Here is a 26,208-nt window from a genome sequence, read left to right on the forward strand (position 1 = left end):
GAGGTGTCCCATTCCACTGCAGGTCGGGATTTACTGGCTTCTCCTAGCTACCCGGCCGGGGCAGGCCTGCGCTCTACCACCAGGCAGCTGACGTTCCCTCTGGGGCCACCAGGATTCCTGCAGCCTGGGGGCGACAGCCCGACTCAGGGCGCCTCCGTGCTTCTCCAGAGCCGGCCGTGGTTTCCTATAGAGAGTGATGGAAAGGCATCGCGTCCCCCGAGACACGGAGAGAGCAATGAAGCTTCCCTGGCAGAATCAGCGCCTCACGCACCAGCGCAGCCCCAGCCCGCCGTGGGGGACCTGTGACGGCGAGGCCAGGGTGTCACCAGCTCTTGCTGGTGCCCGTGCCTCTCGTGAGCACGTCTCAGGATGGCTCCCAGCCACCCTCGGGGCGAGCACGGCGTTGGCCTCCCTATGACCGTGAGACGCATGTATGGAGAGGCTGGCAGCTGGTCTGAGGTCACACCGCAGGACGTGGCCGAGCCCAGCGTTTCCAGCTGCAGAGCCTGTGCGCTGGCTTGCTGTGTGTGTCACCCCCCAGGAGCGGCCGGGTGTGTGGCTGCAGGGACCTCAGACCCTCGGCCAGGCAGGCCAGGTGTGTCCGGGTGGCCTCTCCCAGCGGCCTCCCCTCCTTCCTCAGGGGCCCCTCCGGGCACTCCAAACGGTAGCTTCTGCCTGCCGGGCCGCTCCTTCACGCCTGTGCCGGGACTACAGCCTCGGCTCTCGTGCCATGCGTGCCCCGCCACCCATTGCTTTGCTCAGCCCAGCCCCATCCTGGGTCAGAGCCTGCACAGCTGTGCAGCGCTCCCCACGGCCTGCACCTCTCGACGTGATGTCGCCTGGGCCTCGCTGCCCCGACCGTGGCTGCGTCATACGTTGTTAGCCAAGTCTCAGCTTAGGCCAGGCCTCCCCCAAGCTCACCCTGTGCCAGAAGTTCCTGCGCATGACCTCACAGCTGACATCCTTCTTTCGGTGCCTCTGTTGGACTCCTGGGTCTCATGTGTGTCCTGCCCCCCAGGACCATGGGGACTTTGATCCTTGTTTGCCCTCCTACTCTGTCCTGTGTCTTGTTCTGTCCTCACAGTCCCCAAGGAACCTTGGTGAACTGGACCCAGCCTGGCCCTAACTGCTCCCTGACCTCCGGTCCCACTTGCAGTTCTGTGACTGGCCAGTCCCTGCATTCAGGGCTGCCCCCAGTCCCTCCAGAAGCAACCACTGACGCTTGGTCTGATGGGGACCAGGAATGAGACTTCTATAGGAAGTTCTTGTAGCCTCTGCCTCTAGCACCCTCCGTGAGAACTATGCCACTTCAAAATCCACCAAAGGGGGCCCCAAACATAGGAGGAACCAGTTTGGAAAGCATAGAAGGGGACCCAAACATTCCTCTTCCCTCTGTACCATCTAAGTTTCTTTTTTTTTTTTCTTTACTCTTTAATGGTACAGTTTGAACTAGAAGAGAAGTTGGGTATTTTCTAAAACTAGAAATCCAAAATAAAGCTGGAACAGCACAGTACTGTCTGAACCAAACCAATACTTTCTTTAATGAGAAGCTCTGCAGGAGCTATGTGGCAATATTTCTAATGGTGACATTAAGGTGATTAATTAGAAATTGCATCTGCAGATGAGCTAATGCTGCATGAGGACAAGCTGAACCCCAGATATGGCTTCTGGGGCAGAGCCACTGGTGCATATGAGCCCAGGCAGCTTGGCACCAGCTGGCATTCTCCCCGCAGTGTTAAGACTTTGTATGACTGGACTTTTGGAACTCCTTGCTGGGCTGATTCTACCACAAAGAAGGGAACCTGCTGATGCTTTCCTCCTCGGCCCCCTCCGCTATTCTGCAGGATCAGAGACGGAAACCAAGCCACAGCTGGAAAACTGAGGAGGCGTGGTGTCCAGGCAGGTGGAGGTGGAGGCCCCAGCTCATTCTAGAGCAGTGTGGCAACAGGAGAGGAGAGGGGACTTGAGGCGCTGTCAAGGTTACGCTGCCCGGAGAAGGGTGCCACCAGCGTGGCTGTGTGTGAGAGGGTGACAGCAGCAGGCCACAGCAGGGCCAGGGAACTGCCAATAGGCCACGCAGGAAGAGATGGAGCCCCTGTTTAAGCGGCGATGACCTCAGGTGCATTAATTTCTGGCTATTAACCACTGGCCGGAGGCAGTCAGGGCTCAGAGGTATGGCTGCCCAACTGTTGGTGCAGAAAAGAGAGGATGTGGGCTTGAGAGCCTCAAGCCATTCCTGTAAGGTGATGTCACTATTGGGAGGATAAAGGTGACCTCAACCCCTCTGGGCCCCCGCCATTCAGCCTCTCCACCTGGGGGGGCCCTGCAGGCTACATACAGGATGATTGTGCGTGTTCTGGCTGACATCTGAAATTCACTCTCAGTTCCGGCCCAGGTGGGGAGACCTGGTCCAACTAGAGATGGGAAGGTGGAAGACGAGGGGGAGGGAACAGGCCGGGCCTGAGGGAGGCAGGAGGCCTTTGAGGGCCACATCAAGAGAATGCCATGGAGGCTGTCCAAGGTCCAAGCCAATATGCTGGGGTCAGGAGATCACATTGTTGGGGGAGTGGGTAGCGCGCAGGAGGAAAACATAATTTGGGACTCCAAGCCAAAGACAGATATCAAGCCAGGACTGCCACAAGTTCAGGGTTGGATGGGCTAAGACAGTGGGTCCAGAGGGGGAGGGGCCTGGCCTGCTGGCTGGCAGGATAAGGGCCAGACTCTTCTGGGCACACGTCCTGGCAACTCAGGGAATGCTGCTGCTGGAGGCATTTGGGCACAGGAGAAATGGGGGACCGCTGCCTCCAGCTGTCCCCCGGAAGGACCCAGATGTTCCTGTTGGAGTCTTCCCCCAGGCTGTGGGGGAGATGTGGCACAGCCCATAGACCCCTGTGCAGGCGCCTGGAACATATGAGATTTGCCTGGGCTCAGGGCAGGACCAAGGATGGGACTAGTGACAGGTTGCTAGGGGTGGGAAACTTAGAATTAGGATAGGGTTGGCTACAGGGAGGAAGGGAGGGTTGAGCAGGAGAAGTTCCTACCAAGCTTGGATGTACAGAAGAGCGCAGAGAGGTCAGAAGCTCTGGCCAAATGGAAACAGGAATTCAAACCACCCACAGGGCTCTTGGTCCTTTGCTACAGGTGTCTTCTCATTAGACTCCAAGCTGAGAACTGGGATGTAGGCCCCCTCGTGTCTTCTCTTCTCATCCTGCTTTGTGCCCAGTAGAGCTGGAAATTCTGGGAATGTGCTAGAAATGCTTGCTGAGGTCAATGGCAGCCCTATCAATGGAACGTGGAGAATGAATTGCAAAAAACTGTAGGAGAGGAAGTGGTGGAAATTAGGTGGCTATAAAACCCACCCCATATGGAAAAGCTGCTGCAACAGGCAGGCAGTGATATTTTCATCCGCTGCATCCTGAGATAGGTGGATCTTGAAGCCAGGATGGTGCTGGTCAGAGAAGAGTGATGTCACACAAGGTGCCCTGGTCTAGGGGTCTGGGTCCAGCTTGGCTCTGTAACAAGATGCTGTGTGACCTTGGGCAAATCACTCACCCTCTCTGAGCCTTCTGCATAAAATGTGGGGCTCAGATGGGAAAAACACCTTGGTGCTGCGGCGTCATCAATCCATGCCATGTACGGACTTTGCCTCCTCTGTCCTGGCCTCCTGCTTCCCGCAGGGACAACTAGAGGAACACCCCCGGTGTCTCTTCTCCTTGCTCACTGCTTGTCCTATCTAGTGAGTGGGCCTTCCTCCTTCACCTCGGGACCAGCCTGCCCTCAGGATGCCAAATTTTCTTCTCTCCTGCATGCAGTGAGTTTAGTGGGGGCAGTTCGTAGAAAAGCATGTGAGCCTCTTTCAACCAGAGCTGATGGAGGTGCTAAGGCTTCTGGCTGCAGAGAGAAAGCCACATACTCCAACCAGCTTCGCTAGTAATGACGGTGACCTATTGCTGCCAGCTCTCTGTCTCCTGGGTCTTATTTTTCAATTGATTGTAAATGCCCCTTAAAACCTCAGCATGATGTGTGGGAGACGGAGTAGGGCACGACATATCAATACGGAGGCACCGACTTCAAAGCCAGGACCAGGACATGGCATGAGACGAGCACGTCCAGACAGCTGTCCAGCCACCACTACTGTCCCAGGCCAAGGGGCGTGGGGAGGCCTGCGGCAGCTGCCACAATGAGAATGAGGTGTGGATCAGACACAGCTCATCGATGGGGCGGGGGGGCTCCTGCTCTCTGCCTCCCCCAGGGTCTTGGCAGGGCAAGAGCCTCTTCAGAGCTGGACAGTACCCACTGTCCAGTAGGCCTCACTAGCTATGGGGCCTTAGGAGAAGATTTTTCCTCTTGGGATCAGTTTCCCCTACCTGCCAGCTCACTTCCAGGCCACCCTTGCTAGGTGTCTGCTTGTGGAGTAAGATCAATTTGAACACTGGTGGGAGGGACACATCACCGGAAAGTCAGAAACATCTGCATGTACAGAAAGGCTTGCAAGGGAGTCGTGAGGGGCTACCTGGGGCCCAGATCTCCTGCAGCCCCAGTCATCAGGGCCTGGACTAGGCTTCAGTAGGTGAGAGGGACGCTAGCATGTCTCCTTCCTGTTACATGGCTAAACTCAGAATCTGCTAAGGAAGCGTAAGGAACCGAATGGTGGGGAGGCAGTCATCCAGAGTTAAGCAAACTCTTGCATTTGGGATATAAATAGATGATGTTTAGTAACCATCCCCTGCGCCACCCGCCCCCTCCCCGGCAACACAGACACACGTGTGCACCTGCACTGTCTCTAAGCCTCCCCGGACAGCCCTACTCTGAGTGAGACTTGCTTGGGCCCCAGCTGGGGCAGGGTTGGGGGGTGGGGGATACAGAGAGCCACCATGATGGGGTGATCATCTATCCACACATAACTGAGTTGAACTTTCTCCCACTAGGCCAGCACATTTTCTTTGGTGCATTAACAGAGCTGCTTTCTGCCACACTGCCTGTATCCTCAAGCTTGCCCTTCACTTTTAAGTGGATCAGGGCACAGGCAGCTGCTAACTGATCCCAAGTTCTCCACATGCTTCACTTTTCCCCTGGAATGCAAACCCTGAGGTCCTGAATGGCAAGATAGGTGAAAGCCCATTCCTTGTGTTGGAAGCATCCCAAAGGGAGGTGCAAAGCTAGCCTGGGGCAGCAGAGAAGGCCCTGGAGCAAAACTCAGATATTGACTGGGCATCTACGTGACCTTAGGCAAGTCTCTGACTCTCTTTGAAGGACCTCGGCAGGCCCTGCTGGGAGAGGCAGGGTACAGGCTGGCTGAATGGGTCTTTGAGGAGCCCTTGCCTCCGGACTCTGAGGGTATTCTGCATCCTACTTCCTTGTGAGGATCCTTGGTGAGAGTCATCCCGTCCATTTCTCTGCCTCTACTACACCAGGAGAGGAGGTTCAGATCAACCATACAGGACCAGGAAAGGCTATCCTGCTCTGATGCAGAGGACAGCCTTGGCTGTAGGATCCATTCTTTTGAAGCCTGTGGGCAGCTGACTCAAAGGTCAAAGTGCTACCAACCAGATGAGGCTATGACCACCCGTTGGCTGGATGGCTGATGGAATGCTGACAAAGTAATGTGAGCCTGACAAATGAGCAATGGGGAGACACAGTCAACCTCCCCTCTGTTCCCCGGGCACCAGGATCCTTCCTCTATTATCAGCTTCTATCAAGGAAGTGGTCCTGCCCAAGCTGTGGGGACCCTGGGAGTAATGGCCCTAAGAATAACTCCATTTATTTAGGTTCCTCCTCAAAGGAGCTTGGTCATGGTGATGGTGATGTAAATGATAATTATAGCCACATTTTATGATCTTTATATAATGTGGTGACTCGTTTCCTAAGCCTTAGAATACTCCCTCGTTCTCTTCATACCTTAACCCCTAGATAAGCATAGGGATCCCAAGGTGGCCAGAAGTGGCTGAGTGACTTTCCTGAGTCCCAGAGTAAGTTGGGCAAGCTTACTACAACTTGCTTTTTTTTTTTTTTTTTTTAAGATTTTATTTATTTATTTATTCATGAGAGACAGAGAGGGAGAGAGAGAGAGAGGCAGAGACACAGGTAGAGGGAGAAGCAAGCTCCATGGAGGGAGCCTGATGTGGGTCTCAATCCCGGGTCTCCAGGATCAGGCCCTGGGCTGAAAGCAGCGCTAAACCGCTGAGCCACCTGGGCTGCCCCTACAACTTGCTTTTGAACCACAGTCCTTGATTCTAGATCTCATTGCCCTGGCTAACCAACTGTCAATATACTTGATGGAAGTGTTGCAGTCTGGGGTCTCATTTTCAGAAATCGGTTCTAGCACTTCTTACACTTTAATCCATCCCCTAAATATAAAAGAGCCCCTGACAAGGACCCAGTTTAGCCTGAACTATTCATCATAATCTTCATTTGGCTTAAGATATAAAAGTTTTCAGAGCCCGTATTCAAAAATCTAAAAATATCCCTTTCTTTTGATCAGGGTGGTGTCTGTCCTGATCACCGGCCTTAGGCTTAGATGGCCTGAATTATCTGGCTCCCTCATGCAGCCTTCGCTAAGACAGAAGATCTGGTGTAAATAATTTAAACCCCATTCCCTTTCCCCTGCGCAGATTTCCTATACCGCGCCAGGCGGCATTTCAACCCCAGCAAAGATGTGCTATTCCTGTCTCTGATGAACGCTTCCTTCTTAGGAAAGTGACTTTAGGGGCTGCAGAGGTGCTAGGAGGAAGGGCTCGGACCAGGGCAGATGTGGTGCCATGTGAGCTGGACCGTCTCACTCCGGGTCCTTCTCAGGGAACGTCTGATGTCCGGCTTTGCCCTCTGCCTGGTCCAAGCTGGATCCACATCACTCGGATGCCTGGTCTTTCATCTTTCCCTTTCCTCTTTGGGGACCACTTTGTGCAGAGCCAGACTCACTGCATTTCTCCTTTGGAGTTTCCTGCAGCCCTTTAGCTGATGAAAGATTTCAAAAGGAAGTTAGACAAGGAGGGGGAAAGCATGAAATGAGAGCAGCAAGGAGCCTCCAGGAACCACAGAACACTTTCAAACTGCCTTAACGGCATCACTTGTATCTGAACAGGAGCCTGAGTTTAAAAGTTCCTACTTGTCCTAGCCACCTTCTTGGTTAAATAGTCAAGTGCTCAATGATTCAGGGGCTGACAGGCCAGGATGTGGGTCACTCAGAACCGCTGCTTCACCTGTGTTCTGTCCTTGGGGCGGTTCTGTCTGTTTTTTTCAGAGGGGGCAGGGACAAGCAAAGGGAGAAGATTCCAGGCTTCAAGGTTTGCTGTCTGCTAGCCTGCTGCCCCTGGACTGGTGGCTGTGCATGTGCACTTTTTCCTGCCCTCACTTTCAAGCTGGTGATGTGTCTGGTCAGTGATGCTGGGCCACAGAGGTCAGGGGCATGGGATCAGTTCTGTTGGGATGGAAGAGAGAGCAGACCAGGGGCTGGGGGGTGTCAGGCAGGGCTGAGAAGAAGGAGGGCGTCTAGCCCTAGCCCATTCAGCAGCCCTGGTGCCCGAGCTCTGCCTCAAGGTCCAAGGGGATGAGGAAACCTCTAGTTTGTTGACCCTCCAAAGGGCGAGCTGAGAGGTAGATGTGCGCCGTCCTGCAGCCAAGCCCGAGGCCCTGGCCTTCCAGAAGTCCTCACATCTTCCCTGCACAGCTCTGGGTATGGAGTTTGGTCCCCCCCCAGGCAGGTTGTGGCTGGATGCTGGAGACATCAGCTTTCTTAATGGCTGGGCCTGGAGGGCGGCAGACCTTGCTAATGGATGGTATAGGATGGGAGTGAAGAGGTGGCCGTGATGGGTGGCTCACAGAGCAGAATGCTGCCAGTTACCAACCCTTGGGCTTTCCTAGTGGTCTTTGAGCTCTTATGAGTAGACTGGTCTCCAAAGAGGCCGATAAAGCTGAGCATCCCTCATTAATGCCCAGGTGACCCACACTTGCAAGTCCAATGTCTTTGGACTGGGACCTCTGGATGGAGTGCTGGACCTGATGGCCCTCAAGCTCCCTTCTACATGGTCATGCTCTGGCACACACTGTTATTTCCATATACTATAATGAAAGCAAGGAACTGCTAGGCCTCCCCCCAATTCCTCCTCCCCCATCGCTCCCTTGTCTCCTGCCCTAGTATTCCAGCTGGGTTCCATAGGGAGCTCCCTCTTGTACCCACCCTGACCTCTGAAAGCAGCTGCTCTGTGCTGACATCCACAGATACAGAGTCCATGTCCCTCCACCCACATTAGCCCACTCGGCATCCCATCCCTCTGTCTCCCACCCTGCCTGGCCTCCCTATGATGTGTATTCTTATTGGCAATTCTAACAGACTGGGCTTCACAGCTCCAGCACTTAGTCTCTCCACATCTCCCAGGCCAGCTTGCTCATCTGCGCATCGGGGTGAATGATGCCTTTGAGGCAGGCTAGCCGGGGGGACGCGAGCAATGGCCCGGGAGACAGACCTAGCTGCTCACTAGCAGTATGGCCTCTGGCAAATTGCTTAACCTATTTGCGGCCTTCCTCACTTAAAATGCACACCGTGAAAGTAAACACCTCACAGGGCTGGGTGAGGGTTAACTGAGCTAAATGCAGTGTTTAGAACAGTGCTCAGTACAGAGTTCACAAAGATTATGACTTTGCAGGGCTGCTGTTGTAAGGGCAGAGGGAGGTGGCTCTCAATGAGCAGCACCCATTCATGTTAGAATTGCACCCTGGGTGGACAGCGGGGCGCTGTTTCCCAAGGCTGAGGAAGTGATGTGGGACCTTTAGAGGGGACCATTAGAGTGAAGATGGCTCTGAGTGAGAAGGAAGGTTGTCAAGTGAGGGCCTTCCTTCCTGGGCTGCAAAGGTGAGTCCTTACTCTTCCTTGTGGAAGGAAGGGGCAGCTGGTGATCACAGGGCTCGGTGTGGGCCAGAGGGCTCAGCCTGAAGCCTGAGGCCAAGCCGAAGGCCCCATGTCCTAAAGGGTCAGTGCTGAGCAGAAGAGAGGTAGATCCACAGAGAAGGTAGGGAATGGGATCTCTCTGGGTCCAGTAGCCCCCAGTTCCTGTAAGGGCTGGACTTTCTCCCCAGGCCATATAGCACAGGCCCACTCATGGAGTCATGCCCCGTGTCTTCATTCAGCTGATGCTGATCAGATCAGGGATGTCCAGCAGGCTTGCAAGGACTCATGCCAGGCCATGTGAGGGAGGGCTGGTAGGTGCGGGGCCAGCTCAGGGCACACCTGTCCCAGTGCTGTTAGGACCGCTCACGTCAAAGCCCACGCTCTAGTGGCTGGTCCCCTGTGGGACTTTGCCCTGCTGGTGGGCCACCATCCATGTGACCTGCACCTTGGCCCTGGGCTATCCCTCAGAGCAGAATTAAAGAATTTTTCCAGGCAGGGGAGAGCCATCCTGCCGAGCCTATGCACAGGTGCCTTTGTATCCTCAGCTAAATAACTAGGTCACCACTGATGCGAGAGTCTTCAGGGGACAGCCCCTCTGCTGCCTCCTGCTCCCTTGGTTGGATGTATAAGGGTACAGGGAAGCAGGGTGGAGAGAGCACAGCCTTCAAGGCTTCTTCCTGTGACCTGATTCCATTCAGGCTCAACCTGATTTCTCATCGAGACTCGGGCTGGTTCTGGCTCTGGCCCTTCCCTGCTAAGTCCACGTGTTCTGTGGCCTCCCTTGCTCCCCCTGGAGGAGGCTTGGCCCTTGGGAGGAGATTAAAATGGGACAGATGCCACCCAGGCACCAGGGAGCCTGCCCAAGCAAAGGGTGCAGAGAAGCAAGGGGGTGGGTCTGGCTTCTGCCCCTGCCCATCCCACCTGGGCTTCTTTTCCTGACACGATGAGCTGGCTGTGGATGGACAGTCTTCCCAGCTTCAAGGAGACTGTCCTGCCCACAATGTCACCCATGAAATCCTCTTGCCCAAATAATTGAACCTGTGTTTGATCACACTTCTAGATTCAACTGCCAGGAGAACACTTTAAATGATGTCCTAAGGATACAATCAGAAAATCAGAGTGGGAGAAACCATAGAAGAGATGACCTGGTTCCTTCCAACAAATAAACTGCAAACAAGATGAAAGAGAGAGAGAGAGAGAGAGAGAAGGGTAGTGGAGCTGAGAGACTGAAAGAGACTCAGGAGACAAACTGCCCAATCTTAATACATGGACCTAATTTAGGTTTCAATTCAAACAAACTGAAAAACAGAAAGGAGAACAGTTTATGGGTCATTTGGGGAAACCTGAAACTGCCTGGCTATTTCATGGTACTAAGGGATGACTGGTAATTGTTTTTGGGTGTGATCATGGTGTTGTCATGATTTCTAAAGAAGGATTCTTCAGTTCTAGGGGGGGGCACTGAAATATTACAAACCACACGCTGTCTGGGAGCCAAGGGGAGGGAGGCAGGAAGTAGGGAGGGAACAAAGTTGTTGAGTCTGAGTGATGGGACAGGCGGCTTCAGTATCACGTTCATTTCTGCGTATCTTTGAAAAGCACTGTGAAAACATCCAGAAGGAAGAGGAGGAGGAGGGAAGTGGAAAGGTAGGGTGGAATGGAAGATGAAGGAGCAGCAGGTGCCACTAGGACTGGAGTAGGTGCTAAGGACCTGGAGACTGTGGCCAACAGCAGTCTCGAGGGCTACTGTCCCTCTCTGGCTTTCCCCAGGCCTCCTTGCAGGGGCCTCCACCGCGTGCTGGGGGCTCTCAGGACAGGAGCCCAATGCGTGGGGGGGGGGACAGGGTGTGGGCTGGGGGCTCCGGCAGGCAGGGCACTCACCGTGGAGAGGCAGCTCCTATCCTCCCGGATGATGGCGCCGAAGCCCAGGAAGCCGGTCACCATGACAAGAGCCCCCGCGAAGATGAGGATGTAGGCGGATGCAGCGAAGGTGCTGGAGGCCAGGATGCTGAGGTAGCCGCTCTTCTCCACCAGGGTCCAGACGCCCACGGCCAGGACGGTGGCCCCGCCCACCTGCGGGAAAGCCTGGGTCAGGGCAGGAATCCTCGGATTCCTCGGTTTCCACGGCGTGGGTTGGACCTGCTGTGCCACTCACTTTGCTTTTAAAATTTGGTTTCTTCAAAGTGCTTTTTATTTCCTTCTAGATTTTATTTATTTATTCATGAGAGACACACAGAGAGAGGCAGAGACACAGGCAGAGGGAGAAGCAGGCTCCCTCTTCCAAGTCCCTATGTGGGACTTGATCCCAGGATCTGAGCCAAAGGCAGATGCTCAACCACTGAGCCACCCAGGTGCCCCTGGAAGTCCTCAGCACCTCCAGCAGGTAAGAGAGACAGGTTGATGAACATCACACAGCTGCGCCACTCCAAACAGAACAGGAGAGGCTGATGTGCCACATTTCTTCAATTCCACAATACACATCTCTCACAGCCCCATGTGAACATCTCTATAAATGAGATGCATCTTATGATTAATGGCATCTTAGGATTATGGTCGGCTGCGCTTTTTCTTAGTGGTATAGCAAACAATGGCATATCTCACAACTGGTGGCATCCTAGATTCAGTGAAATTCTGGACTACAATAGGTTTCGAAATTCCCTGTGAGCGTACGTTCTTCGGCGCATACAGTGTCCATGACCAGGGAGGGAGTTCCTGAGGTTGGCTCAATGGAACTGTGTCAAGAGAGGGTTTCCAGCAAAAGAGCCTGCTCATATTCTTTCTGACCCCCACCCCCGCCACCACGATACGACTGAAAGGCTGGGGTGAGGGTCCCAACTTCACCTAGCTAGCGGTGTGGCCTAAAGATAGTCAGTTTCTTCATATCCCAAATAAGGGGCTGTATCAGACTAGTGATTCCCCGCCTAGAGCCACCAAGGCCAACTCTGATTACTTTTTCCTGTGGATCTCATATTTTGAAGGCTTTTGCCTTCCAAATACAGTGAATTAATTAAGTAATAATTCATTTCTCATTTTTTATTAATCAAAGGCACATGGGAGCACCAGGAAGAGATTCTGAGCAGCATCAAACAGTCAATGTGACCACTTTGCGTTGATCTTTTAAGAGGTGTAGTCTCTTTATACAAATACACACATTATCCATTATCTGTCAGGTATGTCAATCCCACAGGCTGAGAATCAAATTCAGGATCCTCCATCTGGTCATGTGTGGGTTTGACTGGGGATGCTTTATCTGTTGCGGGACATGGAACCCACTGAAAATCTGACAAAAAGCTTTGGACACTTTGGCCAGAGAAATGGTAAGCCGCATAAAATAATGTGTTCAGGTTTGGGATTTGAAGTCTAATCTTGTAGCACACAACAAGCCCTGGTGTAGACAGGTCTCTAAGGCTTCCTCCACTTAGACACCCAGAGAAAGTGGCATTTCTCACCCAGACTGCACAGTCACCTGGGAGTACAGGTGACAAAATCCAATCACACCTGGAATCTCTGGGCGTGGGATCCAGGTGTGAATATTTTATTATATTCCCAGGTACCTCTGAGGAGAACCACTGCGTGGGTTCCATATTTAATGGAGGGTCACAGTGTCCTGTCCCTCTCCCCCAGGAGGCGGCACTGTGCTGAATCTCACAGAAGATGCTACTTCCTGGAAGATTCTGGGGCCTGCCCTAGGTGTCCCTAACTGGATAGCTCTGGACATTTGTTCAGGACTTGAAATCCATCCTTTTTCCTGTCTGTATTAGGGTGTTTGCTTTGGTAGGAGCTTTTAGGTTGAAGGTGGGGTAGTGAGGAGCAGAGTTTCCAGTCCAAAGGGATGAAAACCCTATTACGAAAAAAAAAGTAAAAAAAAAACCCAACAACCCACCCGTGGAGCTCCCGGAGGAAGGAGTAGGGGCCTGTAAGAAATGGAGCCCCGGGAGAAGAATAGTACTGATGCTACTAATGGAGGGCTGCTCTCTTCCAGAGTTCTTCTTGCCAGTCACAGAAAGGGCTGGAATCTTGAAGAGCAGGGAGAGCCCACAAGTCATCCAGGGTGGCAGCAGGGCCCCTAGCCAGGGGTGGTCTGGAAATGAACCAAAGGGACCCACCACCTTGATTAAGGTCTGGAGAACAAATCCATACTTGTTCCGATGTCCATGGCAACACCAACCCTCTCCTGAGATGTCACATCCAGTGGAGAAGTTAGTGTCTACAGGGGATTTGCCCATCAGGAACAAAAAAGTTTCAAGTCCTCCAGGGCGTCTCCTGCTTGGGACTTGGTGAGCTCTTCAGAAAACAATTTTGCATCTGGACAGGCAAAGTAAAAGTTGCTAAATGTTGGAATGGGTCACCAGTGGGGTACTGGGAGGCCGAAGTCAGGAGGTTTGGGTTCTGGCCCTGGTACCCCTGCCTACCCATGTGACTGCGTGGCAGACACGTCACTTGGTGAAGCCTCAGTTTCTTCATCTGTAAAATGGTGCTGCAGGATGCAAGTATCTCTGAGGTCTCTTCCACACGGGTAAAATGTCTCTGTTGGTACCAGGGGCCAGCCTGCTGCCAATGCTCCTCCGGCAAGATGCTTCTGGACCAGCGGCCCAAGGCCTTCACAATCAAGGCATGTGGACACTGCCTAGGTCAGAGGGAAGAGCAGTGGACAGGGGACCAGGAGGAACACTGCCGGGTGGCGGGGACACATCTGACCCTAACGAGCTACTTCAACTGTTGCTATGTGCGTAGAGTTGATTCAACTGTATTTGGCTCCTTACAGAAACTGTGGAATATTAACTACATTTTTCAAAACCATAGCCTGTAGCCGATTAGCCAGAAAGCCCCACGGAGGGCAAAGCTCTTGCTGGTGAAGACCCAGGCAGTCCGGGAGGGCCATGGCGGGTCACCCACGCCTTGTAATTTTCAGAGCTTCCAATATAGAGAAGAGAAACATTGCCAGAATGTTCTCTAAAAAGGAGAAGGATTGGCCCGAGCAGCTGCACATGGCTGGGCCCTGACAGATGCAGGTGGCAGCAAACCACTGCCCACCACCCCCAGTCCCATCAGGCAGAGGATATAAAAGTAATTGCAGGATTTTCTTTGTTAGGCTACTGACGGGTTTCTGTGCTGGGATCTGGGGGATGGAGTGGTGGGGTGGGGCAGGGGCCAGGACTGTGGGGCTCTCAGTAAGGAAGGGTCCCCCAGACCAGATTTCTCTGCCCTCAGTGGGAGGGAAGCCCATGGTATGGGGAGGCTGGAACACACAGGGTACCATGCAGTTCACCTCTGTACATGTTTGCTGGGAGCCTCCAAAGTGCCAAGCTCCATGCTGGACTGGAGAGGTTTTGGAGCTAGAGGTAGGTTCACCCATTTAGAACCACACTCAGAGCTCCTTCACCCTTGGCAGTCTCATCAGTGGCACCACCATCTGCCCAGAGCAGAACCCCCTAGGAGGGACCCCGAGGGTCACTCTGGACTCCTTACTCTCCTACCATGTGCTCATCCCCATCTGTCCTCCCACCATGTTCTTTTAACCATGCACTGGTCTGGCTTTGGCTCCTTGCCTCCCCACGCCTGTATCAGCAGCTTCCCTGCCCCTGCTCAACCCAGAGGCAAGAGTGTCATGCTTCAAATACCGATCCACCAGGCAACCCCACCAAAAAATTGCCCCTGGCTCCTTGGCACCCAGAGCATCAAGCCCAAACTCCAGCATGGCTTCACATATAGCCAGAGACTGATTAATGACCAACAGCCCCCAGGGCCAGGCAAACATTTCTCCCAGCTCCCCCCCATGCTCCTGTGGCCTTGGCGCCAGTTCTGTTTGAGTTGACTCTTCAAGGGTAGGCTTGTCCTGCTAAAAGCAACTTTCCACTTCAAGGCATTCTTTTCTTGGCTCTTTGTTTTTAAAGAGCCTTTGGTAAAATAAATTGGAGCACTATTTTCCCTCTCCCCAAACCAATTGACCAGAGGAGAGGTCATGGGATTTACTGAGGGTTGGAGCTGGGAAGGGACTTAACACTACCTGTTCCTCCTTCAAACCCAGCTCAGAACCTGCAGGGAACCTACCCCAGTCTTGCAAATCATTCCGTCCTCCCCATGGCTTCCATGCCTTATACAGGTGTCTAGAGTGACGTGTGTCATGGCATATTTGTTGTATTTGTCACTTTGTCTCCCTTTTAGCCTTTTGGGGAAATCTCACCCATCTTAGTATCCTGAGCAGAGCACTACACAAGGCAGTGCCCGGTAACTCCCTAGAGAAGGAGGGAGGGAGGAACAGAGGAAAGAATCAAGTCTGGCCCCTTTTATATTCTGGATGAAGAAACAAAGGCTCGGAGAGGTGACTTCCCAAGGTGCCATCAGTAGCCAGGGGCCAAGTAGGGACTAGAGCTTGATTGGCCAGTTCAGTTCCAATTTTACCAGCTGGGCTGCTGATCCACACAGAGCTGCTCTGCCCATGAAGCCAGCCACTCTGCTCAGGGCTGTCACCACAGGCTTCCTCCTTGACTGGTGTTCCCCAAAATGGCCCTGTGAGGACCACATGTGCATCCCCCCTGAGTATGAGCCTGTCCCCCTGCAAGGATGCCCTCAACTCCAAGGGGGTCCTGTGACTTCAGTATCTTAAAGAAGTGGGGGGGGGCAGCAGAAGAACCAACCGCGGGACCCCTCCTCTGTGCTGTCACAGATGACATGACCTGGGAGGCAGGCAGAGGCCTGTTCAGTGGGAGGAATATGGGAAAGCGCAGGGCTTTCTACCCTCTGCAGGAAAGGGAGCAGAGCTCTTCCTTCCTACACTCTCCATGGGAGTCCTAGAGAGGTGTCCTGAAGTCACCTCACTCCCCTGGCCGGGACACACGTCCTCCACCATCACTGCCTCCTGTGTTGGCTCACTGTCTCCTCTAAGGGATCTGGGGGTTCCCTGGAGGCCAAGCCCCACTGGTCCCCAAGAGAAGCACCAATACCTCAGACAATACCCTGGAGCAGCACAGAGCTTTGGGAGCAGCCAGCTCTTCCCCCCTGTTCTCCCATAGCCTGGCATAGCTCCTGGGAGGCTGGGAAAGTTTTGATTATTAACACAGCCAAGCAGATAATTAAAATAATAAATTAGGGAACAACATTTGCAGGGGTGATGGGAGCTATAGGGAGCCATGCAGGAAACGGGAGGGAAGAAAAGCATTTCTGAGGCACCATGTAGGGAAGCCCGATCCTGTTTTCTTTTTAGGGTTGGGGAGGAGGGATGAAGGTGTTGGTATTTTTGGTTCCTGACCCAAAGCCAAGGGGGGGGCCTCCCTTGCCCAGTGAGAAGGTTCCAATCAATACTGGGTTATTTGAAATTCCAGGGGGGTGGGGTGGAGTCAGGGATAGGGTGATGGTAAAGGATGGGGGATCAGGCATGGGTTGAGCGTTGGGGGCCAGGGGGCCAGAGGTGGGACAGAGCTTGGGCACAGAAGATGGGTGTCTATTGTGGTGTTTCCTATGTTTTACTTAGATTCTTCATACTCTGCATGTCTGAATGCCTACACCATTGAAACATCCTAATTCAAGTTCAATCTTGAACCTTGGGGCCGTTTTGGATTCCAAGTAAGCATCAGAGCAGCAGGTCTATGGCTGTAATCATTGATCAGTGGCCTCTGCAGGTGGGAAGAGCACTGGACTTTGAGTCAGAAAACCCAGAAGTAACATAGGTTTCTACCAACCATGTGAGCCTCAGTTTCCTCTCTACAAAATGGGAATGGAGATATAAAAGAGTGGATGTAAGAATCAATGCAAAGGGTAAACTGATTCAGAACCCTCAAATCGTGCAAGCACAGCACAGCTGATTGGGAGGCGGGTAGACTAGGCTTAACGGCTCATCGAGACCACCAGGCCTGGCATGTGACCACTGGCATCTGCATCCTGCCCAAGTCAGGGTGGAGGTAGGGCCCATTTGCACCATCCGACTGCTCCGGGTTTTGAAACTTTGGAATTTAGCCCATTAGGGCTGTGAAATCAATTTGGTGGGGTCATAACCTGCATCAAAAAACAAAACAAAATGAAATGCCACCAAGTTGAAGAGAAAATATCAGACTGCATTGTGCCCAGTAAGGGTAAGCTTGCTTTCTTGCACAATTCTTCATGTAAACATTTCTTATGCTTCCATGTATTTCTTACATGGGTCATGATCCCTGAAGTCTTAAATCCAGTGTTAATGGGCATGGAAAGCTATAAATGAGTCTACTCAAATAGCTACACACACAAGCCAAGCACCAAGCATGTGTCAGAAACTGTGCTATTTCCCCAAATGTTCATCTTTAATTCTTAGAGGGTTTTTTTTCTTTTTTTAAATTTTTTTAAAATTCATTTATGATAGTCAGAGAGAGAGAGAGAGAGAGAGAGAGAGAGAGAGAGAGAGAGGCAGAGACATAGGCAGGGGGAGAAGCAGGCACCATGCACCGGGAGCCCGATGTGGGATTTGATCCCGGGTCTCCAGGATGGCGCCCTGGGCCAAAGGCAGGCGCCAAACCGCTGTGCCACCCAGGGATCCCTTTACAGGGTTTTTAAAAAATATTTATTTATTTGAGAGAGGGAGAAAGAGAGCGAGCCCATGCGAGTGAGGGAGAGGCAGAGGGAGGGAATCTCCAGCAGACTCCCGAGGAACCTGACATGGCCCCAAGTTCATGACCTAAGCTGGAACCAAGAGTCAGATGCCTGACTGAGCCACCCAGGTGCCCCTAATTCTTACAGGTTTTTGACACTCCCATGGAAGATAAGAAAAACGTGAAGCTCAGAGAGAGTAAGTGGCTTGCCTGTGTTGGCCTGCTCAAGTTACCATGATAAAATACCACAGCTGGGAGGCTTCAGCAATAGAAATGTATTCCCATCTCTCACACTTCTGGTGCTGTAAGTCCCACGATAAAGTGCTGACCCATTCAGTGTTGGAGAGGACCCCCTTCCCTGACAGCTGCCTCCCTACCGTGTGCTTTGCTCATACAACCTGTCCTCTGTGCACACTGATAGAGATCTCTCTCTTCCTCCACTGGTAAGGCCACTAGTCCTATTGGATTAGGACCGCACCCTTCTGCCTTCATTTAACCTGAATTACCTGCTCAAAGCCCCATCTCCAAATATAGTCACACCGGGGTTTAGGACTTCACCGTATGAATTCTGAACGTTTGGGTTACAGTTCAGTCCCTAGCAACTAATGTCCCATGGCAAATAATTAAGATCTCGATTTGAACCCACACTTGAGCCCAAGTCTTCCCAGCATGCTCTGCTGTCTCACTAACCCACGTAGACCCCAAAGACAGTGAGGGAGAGTGCAGGACTTGGAGTTGGTGGCCACGAGGTAGGCTTAGGATGGAAGAGGGCTGGGCTCCAGCTCTGGCTTTCTGGGCATGCCGCTCCTGGCACTGCACAGTGGGGCTCTGACAGCGTTGCCCAGGGCTGCGGGGGTGCTGGGAAGGTGAAACAGAATGGGGAGGTGAAGGCCTTGCACAGAGAAAGCCTGCAACAGTAAGTGCCATGCATCATAGGGACTCCGTCCACTGATGCATTCCAGGTGCCTAGCACAGTGCTTCATAAACATTGGAGATGGAGTTTTATTGTTATTATAATACCATTGTTATTATTGACCAGAATGCCTGGGTGTCAATGCTAGCTTTCTTTACCACCACTGTAAGATCCTTTGGGCAAGGTCCTAAACTGGGTGAGCCTGTTCCCTGCCTAAGGATAATGGCCATACAGACCACGGGGGTTGATTTGAGGATCGTGTGACATAATCCGAAGAAGGTCTTTCTCCAGCGGTGCCTTACAAATGCTAGGCATCATATCTGCCCCGAGGAAGGGCTTTTTAAACTCTTCTCTGTGCTCGATTTGGACAGAATATGGCAAGATGATGTACAGGGAAGGAACACTGTTTTGGGGGAGAAAGGGAGTTTGAGTGTTCACCCCAATCATAGTAGAAGGGCACTCTGCCCCTGCCGTCTGGGCTCGCTCTCTGTGTCTGCACAGGGTAGTGGTGGTAGCAAGGGGCGTCAGGGAGCAGTAGCTGGAAGATCCTCCCTAATGCTCTGTATTAGAGTCAAAGGAGAAGGCAGAAGGAGTGGGAGCACTGACCAGTGTGGACACTCGCATTGCTGTGTGTCCTGTAAGAGGGGCTCAGATGGAGGGCCGGCAGCCGGACTCTGGGGTGTGTGTAGGGTGGGGGGATCATTCTCTTGTAGGAAGGGGTCCTCAACGACACAGCCCCCTTCGTAGGGAATGCTGGTAAATTCCCAGGGCCTTGGCGTGCTACAAAATGTATGACATTGTGCTCTGCATAGGAAGAGATGGGCCAGCAGTCTGTCCCATATCTACTTCTGAGGAGACAGCAGCGCATCCAGGGGACAATGCCAGGATGTCCTTGGACTGGAGACCGAGGCCTGAACATCCCCAAACTGACCATCTGTTATAAGGTGGACGAGGCCTGGCTGAATGGGTCCCTGGGAAACTGGTCCATGTCCATCCAGGCCACCAGGCAGGGGTATTTTTAACCCAGAGCAAAGAGATCTCTATGGGGGAAGCTGACCCTCCCTGGGAGCTGCTCTGGTAACATGCTTGCTGCCCATCTGCCTAGGCTGCCACCCTCATGTCCCGCTCCCTACCACTCCCAAGGGAATGCAAGCACTGAGTGGACAGACTCTGGCCTGCTCTGGCTGGAAGAGCCCCTAGGGGTGGTCACAGGCAGGACATGCAAGGTCAGGGCACTTCCAAAGATATTCTGGGCCGAGTGCCTCACAACAACAGCCATCTGGCCCTGCCAGCTACTGTCCTCTCTCTTCTCCTGGGGCCCAGCAGGTATTGTCTACATGGAGTACCTACTTCCTCGGCCCCTGCCCCCACTACTCTCCTGGGAGCTCTCTCAATACAGCCACCAATAAACTGTGTGGTCACACCTAATGGCCACTTTCCAGGCCTTTAAATACTTGATAGGTCCTGTCCCTTTAACACGCCAGCCCCGCCTCCCAGTCTCCTGCTTCTGGGACACTGTTCCTCCTGCTTTGCCTCCCCCTCCTCACCTGCTCTGACCTCCCCTCCTCCAGCCTCCCTGGGGGACCCCTCCTGTCGGCTTTCCTGGGGCTTTCCTGGTGGCAGCACTGAAGGTCTCACAACCTAGGAGCTCCCTTGGTTAGGGCAAATGGAGCCAGTCTCCATGCTGTCTTTGGGGGTCCTTACCTACTTCTGTGCCTGCAGCCACCATCTGGGTGGGAACGATCCAGACTTCCCATGAGCCAACTTCCCACGGAGCATCCCTGCTCGTATGTCTTCTGGCAACTCAAACTCACTATGCCACCATCCAAATTCTCCTTCTGACGCCAAACTGCTCGTCCTTCTGGTCTACCACTGCAGTGAGGGGCTTCACCATCCACCCAATCTTTCCTCTCAACCAGCTCATGACCTAGTTTTACCTCCCAAGTCCCTTGCTTGTCTCCAAATATTTCCATTCCTGGTGTCACTCCCATGGGGCAGGTCACCACCATCTCCTGTCCTGATTAGGGCCAAATCTAGAGGGGATTTCAGCAGGGATCATCCCTAGGTGGTGAATATTATAGCTTGAATTGTGTCCCCAGAAAGGTTTGTTGAAGTCCTAACCCTGGGACCTGTGAATGGGACCTTATTTGGAAATAGAGTCTTTGCAGATGGAATCAAGTTACAATGGGGTCATCAGGGGAGGCCCTGATCCAATATGAGTAGGGACTTTCTAAGGAAAGGACAATGCCACATAAAGACAGAGACACGCAGGAAGAACAGCACAGGCTGGCAGACACAGAGATTGGAATCATGTAGCTGCAGACCCAAGAATGCCAAGAATTGCCGGCCACCACCAGAATTTAGGAAGAGTCCAGGAAAGATTCTACCCAGAGTCTCAGAGGGAGCATGGCCCCAACAATACCTTGATTTTGGACTTATGGCCTCCTGAGCTGTGAAAGGCTAAATTCCTATGGTTTAAAACCACCCAGTTTATGATACTCCATTATGGCAGCCCTATGAAGCTAATTTACTGAGATACAGGCAATTTTTGTTTTATTTATACTTTTCGGTATTTCAGGGATCATCAATGGTGGAGACATAGGCTTTTATGATACGGAAAAGCATACTTATTCCTAAAAAAAAAAAAAAAAAAAAAAATCCTCACTCAGCGAGAATCCTAAGCACTCTATTGGATTTATCTCTAAGAATCAAAACTACCTGCACCCACACAGCTTACTGATCGCATCAGGGTGGCTTTGTTTAGTCCGCTGGTTTCATCAACCCAGCTTTACTATTCCAGGAAACTCTTGCTCAGGAAGATAAAAGTTGCAAATAAAATAAGTTCATTGTTTGTTTTAGGGACTTTGCAAAAGGCATTTAAACAAGCATCAAATGGTTCCACTTTTTAACAGATAGCATCAAATGAGCGTCTACTCTCCAAGGCTCTCCCAAACTCTGGCCATGCTGTGCCCACCAATCCTTAACTACCGTGTCATGATCCTTCGGGGTTTTAACACATTGCCCCATCTCAAGCAATTTCATTAGTCTTAGCGAAAGGCCCGGAACACATAGATATAACCTATCTGTGCCTTTGCTTCTCTGAGATGTTTCTAAGACTCTGTCAAGGGAGGGCATTGCTTCCCTGGGGAAGCAGGAACCTCAGATCTGCTCTCTCAGCCGGCTGATTTGGTGTTTTTTTCAGGCCTTCTATTGCTAACATATCTGAAATGTTGCATTTACAGAATGCTTTCTACATGCAGAGACCGAGCAAAGCACTTAACATGTACCATTCTAGGGCACCTGCTAATCGAATTGTTAAAAGATAAATTGAGGTATATTAAACATTTTAAGAGCTTCTTTGAGCAGAAATTGATTCCAATTGGGCAGCAGTCTATCTAGCAGATAGAAAGGAGCTCCAATGAGTTTGTACCAAATGAAAGACTTTTATAGCCAGATGGGTGTGGGAATAAGGCTGTTATATTTGACAAAGAAGCAGGTTGGTTATTGCAAGGTTACTTTCCTTTACGGGAAGGCAGGGTCTATCAGGTGGGTTACCTAATTAGTGCTCATCAGGCGATTCCTGATTGATGGTTTAAGATGTCATTTCTAGGAGAGCCAAGACTGTAAGTATCGGTTTGGTGACATTAAGCTTAGCATGAGTGTCTCCGTTTGGGGCCTGTTGTCTTATTTTTAATAAATCCCAAGCAGGTAGAAATGATTCCCATTTTGTAGCTGGGAAAGACTCAACCTATGTTAAGTGGCTTGCCTCCAGGTCATCCCATTAGTAAACAGCAGACCCTAGCAAAGCCTGCTCTCCCAGGACCCTTCTGCCTCTCCAAGTTAAGGGAGACTGTAAAACAAAATACACACACGCATTCCAGGGTCTGGTTATTTTGGGGGAACCAATGATATTCTGCCCTCAACTACTCTGATAATTGCCTCAAGTAGACAGACTCCACTCCTCCTGGAAGACCTCAGCGAATAAGCTTCCTGAGAGGAGTCACCATGGCGGCCATTCCCATGGCCCCAGCCTTGTGCCCCAGGACTTTGGTTTCTCTTCCCTGGGCTTGGAGAATGTTAACCATGAGAGGCAAATGGCCTTCCATGGAAAACGAGCAATTATTTCAGGCAGGCACATTTCCCACAAGGCACTGGTACAACAAGTTAGGGAAGAAAGAGCTGGACCCGTTGTACAGCAGGCTGAACACAAAGCTCATTGTGATGTTTATGCATCCTCTATTCAGACGCCATGTGGTCCGGACTCTACGCCAACCTGCAGACCAGATTCTTTTCTTCCCCCTCAGTAGCAAATGTACATATTTGCTTTAAAGTAGGCAGAATTTGCCCATGGGTGGTCTTTGATTTGGAAGAAATCAACCTGAGTGGTGACTCACAAAAAGCAAAGGTGATCTGACTCACTCCGTGCTGGGCCAGGGGATGTGTGTGCACAATTCACTTACCCAGAAGAAGAAGTTAAAGACGAAGAGTAAATACTTCAGGTAGACGATTAGCCAGTCGTCCTGCTCCACCTTGTAATGGGCCATGGTTGCTGGGCCTGCAAAGAAGACACATGCGCTGGCAAGGGGCATTGCGGAGAACCACCTTGCCCTTCCCAGAGCCAGAGCCCCTTCCTAGCCTCTTTGGCTAGGTCGGTCGGAGGCTGTGGGTATGAAACCTGGGAGCAAAGATCAGGGTAATGTAAAGGCTGACAGATGCACAATAGATGTGAACTGGGCAGAATTTTCTAGGCTCTCTGGATCTTGGTTTTGCCCCTTTGCCATGACTCTAACCTACAAGTCTTCCTACAGACTTTGCACTGGTCTTGTTGCACTCATACTCCCCTCTGCTGTGTCACCAGGGTCACAGGACACAGATGTACCTGTCTTACACACACACACACACACACACAAGCGTCTCCTCATGCACACCTGGCATGCCTGCTTGGCCCTGGACTCCGGCACTCAGGACCTCTGTGTGCCCAGGTGAGGCATGAGCTCCAGATCAGACAGTCCACACTGGAAAGGACCTCAACCTCACCCACTCCACCCCATTGGTCCCCTGTACCTCGACTTTCCAAACGAGGAAGTAGAGCAGCAGACCTAGTCATTTGGCAGAAGGAAGTACAAGAGCTCTGCAGTCTGACTCCCTGGGTTCAACCCAGGTCTGCCACAAGATATGCAAGACTCTGGGCAAGTCATGCAACCTCCCATTCCTCAGTGCTATCATCTGTAGCAGAGATGATAATGACGCCTACATTGAAGGCTTGTTTAGAAGATTAAATCTATGTGAGGTGCTTAGCATAATCCTTGGCACACATTAAGTGCTCAATAAATGTTAGCCATTACTATTAGCATGCATAGCAGGGATTAGGACCCAGGACTCCAGCCCTAAAATTCCTAGTGTTTGCCCTGGAGACATGCTCCCTCTCCTTGTCCTGATGCCCACTGATGGAGTCCCTGGGAACTGCGACATAGGTGGGGTGACACAGGTAGAGGAGGTTCACTGCACCTGGTAGTCCTAAGTGCTTCTCAGTGACTCTGAACAACGACCCTTGTACTTTGTTCTTCTCCTGGGCACCTGCCTGTGCTTTAACACTCGAGTGGCTGCTCCCTGAGTAACTGGCTGTCTCGAGGGAACCTCTTTTATTATTATTTTAAAAAAAATTTTTTGGAACCTCTTTTAATCTAGAAACACAAGCAATGGGGCACTGGCTTTGCTCCCTTACATCTCTTTCTCCCTCACTGCCCCCCTCCAGCCACTCCTCCTTGCCACCACCCCTCTCCTTTTCCTGGGTCAGTGCTGGGCCAAGCCTAGATCATTCCTCCTAAACCACCATTCTGCCTTTTATTTCAAGCTCCTGGGCTCCTAAGACAGGGAGAGGAAGAGAGAAAGGAAAAGGTGGCTTATTTGGGATTTCTATTTGCAGAACTTGAAGAAGGTAATTTAAGAGTTTTAGTCTTCTGGTTAAAAAAGGACAAAACCCATTTTTCTCCAATTTTGTCTGAGAGGCAGTGTGGTGGAAAAAAAAATACAGAAGGAGAAAAAAGGAAGCCTATAAAAAAATGTGCAAAACACAGTGACAGATGGGGTCAGCTGGGCGACTGGAACCGGAGCTATTATGCGGTCATTCCACAGGTGGCCCTGACAAGAGCTCCTCTGCACCAGCGTGGGCCATTAGCAACTGGACAGTTTGTTTAGGGCCTGGCCTCTCCTGTCTGTAGCTCTCCTCCCAAACAGGGCCCACAGAACCATGCCACAGACTCTTCTAGACCTGTAAACTGAGGAGTCAGGACCCTCTAAAGGAAAATCGTATTTCTGAAAAAGGAGTTGAAGCAGAAGACAGGATTTAACAAAAAGAAACACATTATTAAAGGTAAAATTTCACCCATTAGTGGTAGAGACAGAACCACAGAATGTCAGGGTCATGGGAAATTTTGGGTTCCTTAAGTCGACCTTCTGCAGAGACGGAATGTCCCCACTAACACTCTCTGAAGTGACATGACTAATTGCTGGTAGCAGTTTCCTATCCCCCACTGCACCCCTGCTATAGGTAGGGCCCCATTCTGGGGGTGGCAGAGGCCCTGGAGAAGTTGGCAGTACCAGCTTGGAGCCAGATGCTTGGATCTAAAAGCTAGCCTTGTCATTTCTCGGCTGTGTGACCTCGGGTAAGTTACCTGACCTGTCTGTGCAGCTCACATTTATTGGCCACTTATTATGTGCCAGGAACAGAATTAAGTGCTTTATACATGTTATCGTATCCCATCTTCCCAACAGACCTAGGAAGTACAAGTTACTCCCATTTTGAAAAATCAGGTAACAGAGGCTTAGCTAGTTACATAGCCCGTCCAGAGTCACATAGCAAGTAAGAGGCAGAGGCAGGAGACAGTGCAGAGCGTCTGACCTGCCCAAGGTCTTACCAGTTGGGCGTGGCTCTCAGAACCAGAGCTATCGGGGGAGGCATTGAGGAAGGGACACAGACGGCTGGTTTCCTTGACACGTGTTCTCTCCTTTGGCCTCAGGACCAGAATCCCTCAGTGTTAGTGGGTACTGGCCACCTGGAGCAGACACTGCCCGGCACCCCTTCCTGTGGGGTGCAGCAGGGTTAACTCCTGGCATGTAGGCAGAAGTGCTGTACGCAGTTTCTTAGAGGTCTCATTTTGGGGGGGTATGTTTCACGTGCATTTGAATAAATGACATGAAAACTGCCGTTGTAGGGTACAGAACTCTGTGTTCGTTAAGCCACATTTGTTAACAGCACTTTTCACATCTATTTCCTTACTGATTTTGTATCTGCTTGTCCCTCTCTCTGTTGAAAGACTCCCACAGTGACCATGAATTTGTCTCTCCTTCAGTTCTGTTCATTGAGACATTCACTTGAGACATTTTGCAATTATTTATACAGAGTTGGAGTTTTGGTATCATCCTGGTAGATCGATCCTTTTGTCATCAATAAATGTTATTCTTTATATCTGATAATCAGAAATATCCTTAGACTGAGGAGGGAGCATGTCTCTCCTCACCTTTTCCTTCTTCCTGCTGCCTGGAAGGTTGATTAAAGGACTGCAGCTCAAGCAGCCACTTTGAGCTACGAGTTGAAAAGAGCAGTCATAGTTTAAAAAAGCTTGGATCTCAGATGATTTGGGAGCTGGGCAATCTTTCTCAGGGAAATCAGTATGCACAAGTTTCCCTTTTTTTCAATGCAAAAATGCTCCTTTACCCTAGACCTTCTTCTGGCTGCTTCCCTAGGCTTCATTTGGAAATATCTGCCCGAGTCCCCTCTCCCAAATCCCTAACCCACTGCCATCCTGCACTGATGCCACTCTGGCACAGCTGGATCCTCACCACCTCACATCACT

At 51.5% G+C, this 26,208-nt stretch overlaps 1 protein-coding gene across 5 annotated transcripts in view; it reads right to left on the minus strand.

Annotated features, from left to right (window-relative positions):
* TSPAN11 (tetraspanin 11) overlaps nucleotides 1–26,208 on the minus strand; it is a 76,458-nt gene that overhangs the window by 19,839 nt on the left and 30,411 nt on the right. For all 5 annotated transcript variants that reach the window (XM_041735919.1, XM_041735918.1, XM_041735917.1 and 2 more), the window contains exons 2-3: nucleotides 22,813–22,907; nucleotides 10,763–10,954 (exon numbers count right to left, since the gene is read on the minus strand). In XM_041735919.1, coding sequence (XP_041591853.1) covers nucleotides 10,763–10,954; nucleotides 22,813–22,896 — 276 coding nt within the window. In that variant the 5' untranslated portion in view covers nucleotides 22,897–22,907. The remainder of the gene's footprint in view (nucleotides 1–10,762; nucleotides 10,955–22,812; nucleotides 22,908–26,208) is intronic.

Source organism: Vulpes lagopus, chromosome 21 (assembly GCF_018345385.1).
Source record: "Vulpes lagopus strain Blue_001 chromosome 21, ASM1834538v1, whole genome shotgun sequence".
NCBI lineage: Eukaryota > Metazoa > Chordata > Mammalia > Carnivora > Canidae > Vulpes > Vulpes lagopus.